The sequence below is a fragment of the Musa acuminata genome, chromosome BXJ1-2 (assembly GCF_036884655.1).
Source record: "Musa acuminata AAA Group cultivar baxijiao chromosome BXJ1-2, Cavendish_Baxijiao_AAA, whole genome shotgun sequence".
In the NCBI taxonomy this organism is placed as follows: Eukaryota; Viridiplantae; Streptophyta; class Magnoliopsida; order Zingiberales; family Musaceae; genus Musa; species Musa acuminata.
The window spans coordinates 28,079,860-28,090,326 of record NC_088328.1 but is presented as its reverse complement, the minus strand read 5'-3'; the positions used below and the strand labels follow the sequence as shown (position 1 = coordinate 28,090,326).

At 43.0% G+C, this 10,467-nt stretch overlaps 2 protein-coding genes across 2 annotated transcripts; one reads left to right on the top strand and one right to left on the bottom strand.

The window, feature by feature from the left end:
- The first annotated feature begins 336 nt into the window (after nt 1-336).
- LOC135613076 (uncharacterized) lies at nt 337-1,482 on the top strand. The gene is made up of 2 exons (XM_065110042.1): nt 337-429; nt 524-1,482. The coding sequence occupies exon 2, from the start codon at nt 554-556 to the stop codon at nt 1,112-1,114; it is 561 nt and encodes a 186-aa protein (XP_064966114.1). The 5' UTR covers nt 337-429; nt 524-553; the 3' UTR covers nt 1,115-1,482.
- A 6,091-nt stretch (nt 1,483-7,573) lies between these two features.
- Nucleotides 7,574-9,462, bottom strand: LOC135607288 (ethylene-responsive transcription factor TINY-like). Its single transcript, XM_065099010.1, has 2 exons — nt 8,802-9,462; nt 7,574-8,713 (listed from the first exon to the last, which is right to left on the bottom strand). The coding sequence occupies exon 2, from the start codon at nt 8,698-8,700 to the stop codon at nt 7,876-7,878; it is 825 nt and encodes a 274-aa protein (XP_064955082.1). The 5' UTR covers nt 8,701-8,713; nt 8,802-9,462; the 3' UTR covers nt 7,574-7,875.
- Nucleotides 9,463-10,467: the final 1,005 nt, after the last annotated feature.

Here is a 10,467-nt window from a genome sequence, read left to right as displayed (position 1 = left end):
CTTGTGGATCCTCACGTGAAGCCTTTTGCATCATTGTTTTCATCAACCTTTCTGTAATCATTACCGAGTTGCAAATGACTAGTTCCATCAACAAGTTTACCATGCAATTATCTGCATCAGTACATGCAGTCTTCTATAGATTGTTTGATAGAATGCCTCACAAACAATCACATCCATGATCACGTGAACTGCAAAAAATGCTGCACGCAATTTGAGTTGAACTTTATCGGTTGGGTTAACTCCTTTCCGATGAATGAGGTTAACTAGAAATGACAGGAAAGTTATATAGCTATATGTTCATGCATCCATAGCCAATTGATCTGCCGACAACATGCTCGTTTATATCCCTTTCTTTCCTATAAAGCTCACGAAAAATCTAAGGTTTTCGGCCTTTAGGGTTTGCGCTGAGTGTCTTCTATAAGTAGGGCTGTAAGTTTGAGTTACTAGCTTGTACTGAAACCGAAGCTGATCCCACGACACCTTTACTCTTGAAGCTTAAACCAGCTCTGTGTCTCTTCTTTAGGTCCTGTTGCTGTCTTGGAATCCCTTTGGCATGGCGCCCAATGGAGAGATGCTCATGGCTTTCTGCCCCAGGAACACCTTCGACGCTCCACAACGACCACGGAGACCCTCGCTGGAGGGCATCCAGAGGGCGGTGTCTGACCTCTCCTTCCAGCTGACCAAAGAACCTGCGGAAGCTACGCTTCCGCCCATCTCCGAGGTGGAGGACGCCAGCTGCGAGTGCTGCGGCATGTCGGAGGAATGCACGCCCGAGTACATCCACCGTGTCCGGGAGAAGTTCTCGGGGAAGTGGATCTGCGGCCTGTGCTCGGAGGCCGTGAAGGAGGAGACGGCGAAGAACGGCGGGAAGCAGCAGGAAGCCCTCGAGGCACACATGAGCATGTGCGAGAGGTTCAGCAGGATCGGGAGGACGCATCCGGTGCTGTACCAGGCCGACGCCATGAGAGAGATCCTGAGGAAGTCGTCGAGAGCCAGAGCTCAGTCGAGCAGCCCCAGAGACAGGGAGAGCGCGAAGAAAAGCAGCATTACAAGGAGCTCAAGCTGCATTCCAGCCATAACCAAGGAGATGAACGATTGCACAGCACTCAAATGAGGTTAGACAAAGAGGAAGGAGTCCATGTTGGTCTGCATGGCCTCCGTTGTTTTGTTGGATGGCCAATTCATGATCCTAAACAGGGTTTTGTTGGCCCGGAGGCTCACTTTCTCTACGTTGTTTGAGGAAGTGGAGGTCACTCCTACCCGTAACTCTTCAGCTAAGGTGGCAGACTTTTTTCCCCTCCATGAAGAATGACTTTGAGGGGTGATTGATCTTGCTATAGTTTCTATCTAGGGCTAGCAGTTAACCACGTCACATATATATGCTCTTCCTTAACTCTTGGAGCAGCAGTCAAAATAGATACTGTCTTAGATTGTACTCATCTCATAATGAGATGACCATCTAGTGTGTAAATGCCAATGTTGGTTAGAGAAAGGGAATACTGTATTATTTGTAGATCATATGTTTACTACTAATTAAACATGGTGAATAATTCCCTTGATGATGCATGCAGCAGAAGCTACTTGTGCATATGCAAAGGAAGTACTCCTTTTTCCCTTGAGATGCATGAAAGATGTTAAAGCTTGTTTGTGTCTTACAAGGATTGATCAAATCTTGTGTTGCAGCCATTAAAGAAAAAGTTTACAACTCTATCCATCTCATAGACCAATCCAGTATAAAAACCATTAATCCAACACAACCTATTGGTGTTTCAGGAATTGTGTGGGGTAATGATCTTAATGGGCTTTCTCTGGAGCTTTGATCTTAATGGGCTTTCAAGAAGACCCCACAGAATAAATGTCTTAGTTTCTTATATTCATTGTGCTAATCTGTTGATGGCTCAACATATGGCAGTATAATACACATGTGCCTTGTCCACAATACCACTTATAGTGAAGATATTGTGGACAAACATTTAAATGGGACCTTATTCATCCTTGCTGTTGTTGTTATTAGGGATAAGTTCCACATTAATTGGTGAGGTGAGGTCTTTTGTGGTACCCCATTTGCACCTACATCTATTAAGCAAGCATTGTTCTCCACTGGATCCCAAGGGCAGTGGTGGTGGCCACAAAACTGCTATGCTGATGATTTTATATTGGTTTGGATAGCTTCAGCCAGTGAGAAATAATTGTAGTCAATGCCCTATTCCCTAGAACACTGGGTAGGACACCAATATATTGAACTGGAAAAGGATGGCATATTTATAAGTGTGGGTCAATATACATATGCCCTGAGAACTTATTGGTGCAAGAATTACTAAAATCTAATAGCTCTTTGCATCCACAAGTGGACTGAATCTAGGCTGTGAGGTTTCCAGAGCTACAGTCAAAGATGTTTAGGAGGTTAATAGGATGGCAACTAATTAGGAGTATTAGAAAACAAGAACTGCAAGGCTTTGAACAGCCATATGGTGTATGAGCATCTTTGCTGAAAGCATTATATAATGGATGAAAGAGATGATCTCTGGCTTGTAGACCACTTGAATAGCCCAAGAGGCCAGATGGTAAATTTCTAGGGGGCACATGCCATATAGCTTAGTGTCGCGAGCATTGTGAGCACAACTTGCATTGTCAACTAGAAATCCTATACCATCTTGCTGAAGTCTTTACATTAATAAAGACGGTTTGGATGTCATACATAGCTTCACAATGGTTTCAAGCACTGTAGCAGAAACGTGTACAAGTACTCTATTCCTTTATTTTCAGACATGTTTTCCTCTCTCCCACGTCCTAAACACATATGTATGTAGGATGCATATGTCAGGATTGGGATCCCACTGCATTAGACTTTCTGAATTTGATTGTGCATGCCTAGTAACGATGGCAAAGAAGTTTGTCCCATGAACTGGTCATTGCTCTTCAAAGACTTTTCTTATTTGCTTGATTTCTGAAAGCATAGAAAAAGTAGCCTTAAGTATGCATTACCTAACTTGCAGTTGCTGAACTTTTATCAGCTAGAGTTCTTTGGATTCCCAACATCTTCTGATTCCAGACTGACATGATGAATGATGCAGAAACACTGTAGATGACATGCAACTAAGCACATAATTTTTGTTGGGAATCTACATAACAGATAGAGGAAGGTGGCGAGGATAAAATATGCATGGAGTTCTTTGTTTTAGGGTGAATTTGGCAAGTGGATCACCCAGATTTCTCTACAATACAAGCTTCTGCAGACGAAGCTTGAGAATCTAAAGGACTGGTTGCTGGCATACATATATCCTTCCTTATCTACTATTTGGATCCTTCTAGTATTTTAATATGCAACTAAACACACACAGTAGCCAAAGACCTCCATAAAGAAATACTCATGACTTAAAAGAAAGCTCTATCTGTACCACCATTTCATATGTCTGAAAGAATGTTTGTCCTATTAGGTAAGTAAAGGTTCTTTTCTCCTTGTTTATGCAATCGCTACAGCGGTATCAGTCATCTTCCAAGAGAGTGCTGCCATCATACGCACTATAATTGAGTCACAAGGCAAAGAAGGTGATGGAAGAATTTGGAGGTGTTTGAAGAAGATGCACATTTGGAAAAGAAACAAAAATAAAATAGTCCACTTTGTCAAACAAAATCTAAAATAAAAATGGATCAAAAATAAAATACATCCCCATCTCTTTTTTACGCGATGTCTGCAGCGGCAAATCTCAAGATGGTTGCAGGATCATATGAATGGGTCCCATTAGCGTCTTACCAGTCAACCCATGACATGTGCAGTGTGGTGGCAATGCCGACATCCCCTCTCGAGCACGACATTTGATGCTTCAGCATACATCCTTTCCTTCACAATTTTAATTATCTTTTGGCACTGTGAATTAGTACTCGGTTCTATGCATCTCTCTCTCTCTCTCTCTCTCTCTCTCTCTCCATTATTGTGATACTTAATGAATCGTATTAGACAAAATCTAGGACATCTTAGTAGGCCAATAATAGCTTGTTCATTTGACCTTAGTTTAAGCGAGAGTTTCTATAACCTTTATGAAAACTTCTCATTTCCCCTTTCTCTTTCTCGCTTATGTACAACACTATGTTAACATTCTTACTTGGAATCTCATTAGATCGATCATATTAACAATACTGAGAAGTTCTTTTGTGGAGAAAAAAAATGTTTTATTTCTTTTGTCCCCACAAAGGAAGTCTACAAAAGAAATCCAGACGATGTTTGTTCATGAATCACATCAATCTCACAATTGTTGGAATTTGGCACCATCTTTGACCAAGGCATTTATTATTTTCATTTTCTTTTTGACTTCCTCAGATCATTGTTTTTCCTCATTAATCTTCATGCTTGGACCAGTTCCACGATTAGATGTAGTGGGAAAGCTACCACTAATCTAATCTTTACAGCTAATTTTAGGACATTTCTTTCCAACTATTGTATCCTTTTCTTTAACAAAATGTATATATCTCTCTCTCCTGATTTGATCATCTGTGGAGATTACATTTGGTATTTCCAATCAATACAGCAGTGAGGTAGCGGATCCCAACTATTTCCTTGCTTAGAAACTCATGCCCTGGCAGCGAAGGCACGACTCTCTCTCTCTCTCTCTCTCTCTCTCTCTCTCTCTCTCACTTTGTGCAAATGATATGAAGCTTCACCAACCAAGTTGATGGATAGGAATTAAGCACATGCTTGCATGGCTGCGCACACTCTCCAATCCAAGAGTGTTTCCTTGGACCGCGGTTTCTCACTGAGGTTGGGGGCGACAAGCAACTACAAATCAACACCATCTGCAGCTGTACGTAGAAAATAAAAGCCTCTTTGACTGAGTCACCAATGTGAAGAAGATATGTAATTCCAGGATACTATTCTACATTATCAGCTCAATCGCATCCACGCTTGGAAAATGTCAACTTTTGTGATCCCTAATACCCATCCGTGTGTTGTTCGACTGTTTAAGCCATGTCAGTTCTGCACCGTCTAGCTCGCCATGGATGCAACTTAGCATTACAACACTCGACACGACAGTCTCTCTCTCTCTCTCTCTCTCTCTCTCTCTCTCTCTGTATATATTTGCTGCTGATTGATTATCTTTAGCCATTCTTTCTTTGTAGAATAATTATTCCTAGATGATCAATTATTTGACGTGACATCCTAACCAATCTTTCACATGAAGTTAGACAAAGATTTGAATAGTTTAGAGCACACGAAGCTGAGAAGTCTCAAAGAGTGTTTTGCATCTTTATAGCCCCTAAAATGCAATTCCATGAAAGTGAAACAACATATTTTTCCGCATATATATCTTCAGCAAATGATATTTTCCCCCTTATTACTATTATTATTATTATATATATATATAAGTTATTTTGCATGTTAATTTGGAGAAAGTAGACAGGAGGATACTTGACAGGAACACAGGGTACTCTTGCACCTTACAAGAGAACAACAGCTACTAGCTGTTTTCTGCACAACATGCACATGAACAACCAGCAACTGTGTTTCTCACACAGTATGCATCGGTAGTATGGTCTCTATCTTGGATTTGACGCTCACTTTGTATTAGGAATTGCTTCTTTCTCAAGCTGGTGACAGCGGAAACGTCAGAAACCTTGTTGCATTTGAGCATTCTCACTCCCAGCTATTTGTGACATCAACATGATGATACATACACCAAGCTGGAAAAGAGTTACGTTTTGGTCACAGATCCAAAGCGCAAGCTATCTTCAGCTCCAAACACTATTTATCATCTGGCCATCAAGGCTCGGGTTAGTGCTAATTTCATTGTGCAACCACAGTGCTTTTTGGTAATACGACTATGTGAAGGTATTGAAAGGAGACCAAAGTAAAGAGAGGAACTGTTGTCTGCAGTACATAAGCTGCCACAAACAACAGATGTGCCATGTTTGCAAGGAACATTGTAATATGCGAGTGTAGGGAGACTAAAAGGCCAAAGTGGCCATTGTTTTATGTTCTATCTGTAGACATGCTTCTCAAAAATGGACATCATGAAACATATACAGCTGATACGATCATTATGTTTGCTCAGTGCAATAGCAGTCCTTATTCACATCTATTTAACACTGTGGCAAAGAGCAACGTGTAACAAAGTTGATCACTCATTAGTATAGTTGTAGCTACAGGATAGCCACCCTGAGGAACATATGTACCTCCGGTATCAACCAATAGAACAGTAGGTCTACTTCACAATATTAATATTGGTGTGAAGAAAACATAGCCTCTATTTATCATGATTCTTGAAATATCCTCTATTTGCCATACTTTTGAGTTGGTTTCACCCTGTCGATCGAACCATGGGTGAATCGATCTAATCCCACATGTAAGATTTATAATATCAATTGTAATATTTTTAAATAGATTTATTATATTTTTGATGTAACTATCAAAATATTATAAATCTATTTAAAGATATTTTTAAAAAAATTAAATTAATTTATCTTATCGACATATTCAAATCGATTGATCGGATCAACCTAAGGATTAGTTCACCAAAAAGGACTGGAATTGCTGTTGTGTTGTGTCGACGGAGAATATGATAAAAAAAGGGAATACCAATCGGAAAAAATGAATTTCTTGAAAAAAAAATATATATTATAAAATCATTACACTGATATTAATAATAAAATAAATAAATAAATACATAATAGAGATCTAAGGGGTAGAGTGCTTTCAAGGATCTGATGGCAACACTTCCTCTTCCGCTGTTGTTTTCGCTAAAAAAAATAATTATCGAAAAAAGCGATTTGTGGGCCCCCACCGGTCTCTGTCGGGTAGATGGACGGGTAAACGAGGCGTGGGTAGTTGCACTTGTTCAAGTCAAAACGGCACGTGGTAATTTCTTTAGCTTTTTACGTGCATTATAGACCGCGAGATGATGCAGTTTTCGCGAGATAAGGTACATTTTTCGGACCACTGGCGACAGAGCCACCACGAGATGACCTCTATTGTCACTCGAAGCGTGCACATAATGACATTTACGCCCTCAACATCTCGTGGGCCCATCAAAAGCTCTGTGGGGTCAATATGGTCATTTCATGTGCATACGAACTCGACGAGGTGGAAACGCATGTGCGGGTGGCTGTGATGTTGTGCTACGCTGACGGCGTATTCAAGAGAAATCTGTGCTGGCAGTCTCAACGTCGTTGGGGGCGTTGAAATGTTGAAGGGTCGATGGCACTCGGTGCGTGCAATGGTGAGTGAGCCGAGAATAATGGCTCCGTCCGAGAGAGATTGGAGGCTATGGGTGTCATTGTCACATTCATAAAGAATGGATTACATCTGCTGGACCAGACAAACTATATCATGCATATCTTAGACGAACCATTGGCTAATCTATGAACGGAGATAGAGAGAGAGGGGTTGTGAACTTTGTATGGCACAGAAGCGGCCAGCACAACAGTGAGTCAAACCTAAGGAGAGCGGCGGTACCAGCATGGCCACTGAAGCAAGAGGGACAGTCCTCGAGCATAGGTAACCAAGGAAGAGGTTAAGCTATGGGTTTAGAGCCGAAGGGAACAAAGAACATCCAGTGAGACGAACATGGCACAAGATGATTGATTGCATGCACGAAACCAAGTGACTAGTTTGAGTCTTCTTTACTTGTTCAGAACACTACTGTACAGTTGATTTGCTTGGATGAGGTACTGTGTAATTCCACTTGATCCAGTGCGAAAGCTTATGGGAACAGCCATGAAGATAACACACACAGAAGCGAGAGAGAGAGAGAGAGAGAGAGAGAGAGAGAGAGAGAGAGAGATGGCCAAGAATGGCCTCAGAGAAGACGAAGTCCTTCAGCCCCGGCGACAAAAACAGAAGGGCAACAACAAAGAGGAGGGACGGAGAGAGAGAGAGAGAGATCAACAGTCCCATAAACGAGGGTCGAAGCTGGAAGGAACCAAAGCATCCGACCATTCCCACATCGGATCGGACGCCGAGTCGTAGAAATCGATCCCCGGACACGGCAACGAGTCGAGAGAGTCGTTGTGGTAGACGAACTCAGCGCCGGGATCGTCCGAGTCGAGGAACCACCCGCCGAGACGCGGCAGCTCCACGATCTCTCCCAGCTCGTCGTCGGCGGAGGGCGATGCCGCGGGGGCTGCCGGCAGAGATGTGACGGGTTCCGTCGCCGCGGCCTTGGCGGCGGCGGCCTGGATGTCGCGGGGTGAGAGGGAAGCGGGGCGGGGGAGGGAGGTGGCGAGCTCCGGGAAGTTGAGGATGGCGGCGGCACCCTTGATGCTGAGCGCGGCCACGTCGTGGGCGCGCGCCGCCATCTCCGGGGTCGTGAACGTCCCCAGCCAGATGCGCGACTTCTTGCGGGGCTCCCGGATCTCCGACACCCACTTGCCCCTGTTCCGCATACGCACGCCACGGTACACCGGGTGCCGGCACTGGTCGCGCAGCCCCTGCGCTGCCCCCTCGACGACCTTCTTGTCCACCTTCGACATCCGCGTCGCTTGCTGATGGAGAACCGGTGAAGGGGAGGATGAAGAAGGTGAGGACGGAGAGGAGTTGGAAGACATGGAATTGGCGCTGCTCTCGGCTTCGGATTGATTCGGAGGATGCGCCATTGGCGTCAAAAAGCGATCTTTTTGTTTGAGATCCGTGCTCTGCCCCACAAAGATGTAGCTGACGCCAAACGAAGTCGAAGACTTTGGTGTAAAGTTCAAGCGCTTATCTTCCATAGATAATGCTTATCTGAAAAAAGGATGCAGAATTAGGTACTACAGAATGCAGAAAGATCACATAGATGCTTCTGTAATCTAGTTGATGGATTTGAACTTACTTTTCGGTGGATCGGAGAACTATATAGATGTGGAAGGCTTCAGCTGACGTATTGACGGCCAGAGAAAGCTGCTGGTAAATCTATTCCATGACCAAGGCGATGACAAAGTTCTGATCTTTTTTGACCGACAAAGAAAGCTTGTCGGCGGAGAAGACAGTGGCAATTAGGATCTGAAATATCTGCTACGTGAAAGAAGAAAGAGGCCTGATTGCTGTTATAGTGTTTCCGAAGTGAGCAACAACAAGCAGTCGAGGACGGGAGTTCATGGAATCAAGCTCTTCTTATAGAAGGGGAGAAACAGGAGGAAGATGCATCATGAGAGAGGAAATGGCGAGGGGGTTTTAATATAGAGTATGGAGTAGAGAGAGAGAGAGAGAGAGAGAGAGAGAGAGAGAGCAGTTTCGGCTGGAAATCACCTACATAGCTTTCTTTACATTAAAACTCAGCATCTTTTCTATCATCTCTTTGTCTCCATTACCCATTACCCTCTCAAGGTAGGTAACTTCTGTCAGCCATGGCTACATCTCCCTCTAGATTAGAGGTTATAGATATTGTTCATCATGACTTGTGGACTTTGATGTTCTTGTTACTTCTACCTGTAACATAATTTATGATCAGATTCGAGACTCCTACAGTGGTCCTCCAAAGACAACTCACCACCATCTCGTTTGTGATATCCTAGCTAACATATTCTTTCAGATATATTGGATGCAGGGCAAGCTGTAGTGAATGACACACAGTGATTTCAACATGTTAATCTGCTGCATGATGTTGACTTCAAATGCAAGCTCTGGCAGTAAGAATTCTCCACCATGTTCCACGGTAACTGAGAAGAGATTGAAAGAAACGATGAGACAAAAGCTATGGGCATTCTGAAAGAGATAAGCCAAGGAAGAACCTTTTCATCCATTAAGATTCCAAGTTCCTCTTTTTAGCTGCAGTTTGACCCTATGAATCCTCTTCAATCTGCCGCTTCATTGATGACACTCGTGATGTGAAGGACTCACATCGACGATCCTAAAACACTCGACCTCTGAATGATCTCTCGATGACAGACGAATTATGATGCTAACATCCACAGTTTAAATGTAACATGCTCCCTATAGATGTCCGCGGTCATAGGGTCCTACACAAGAAATCTGTGATGGAAAATTGAGTTCCTTGTTCTGTTGACCTGCATGCAGCAGGTGTAAGAACTAAGCTGAGATTTCAGAGAAGGGGGGATGGTTGGAGATGGCTGATGCAAGTCTATTGGTGTCTGACCCAGTTGTGCTGTACATCCTCGTAGATAGGAGTTGTCGACAAGCACACCTCTCATTGCATTGCACTGCAGTGTAGGCAATAGGTGTAAGAACTTCTAATTATTAGGAGAAAAGAGTCAAACTGGTGGCATTCATTTATTCAGTAACAATCCAAAAGCTTAGTCTAATGTTTGGACATCATGCAATCAAGTCTACATGGACTTGATAAGACAAATAAATGTTATCCACATAAAAAATATGTTGCCTCCTCACAGCACAGACTTCAATTCTAAGTGTCCGTTAAGGAGTCAGCTAACAGCAAAGAGAGATGCATTCCTCAGGCTTCGACACTGTTTCTACTTTGCTTTACATGAAAAGCTTCCCCATCAAAGTTGCTGATGGTCAACAGTATAAGAATATGATGC

Excerpts from the sequence above, each read along its gene's own strand:
- LOC135613076 (XM_065110042.1), top strand. The coding sequence starts at position 554 with ATGGCGCCCAATGGAGAGATGCTCATGGCTTTCTGCCCCAGGAACACC.
- LOC135607288 (XM_065099010.1), bottom strand. The coding sequence starts at position 8,700 with ATGGAAGATAAGCGCTTGAACTTTACACCAAAGTCTTCGACTTCGTTT.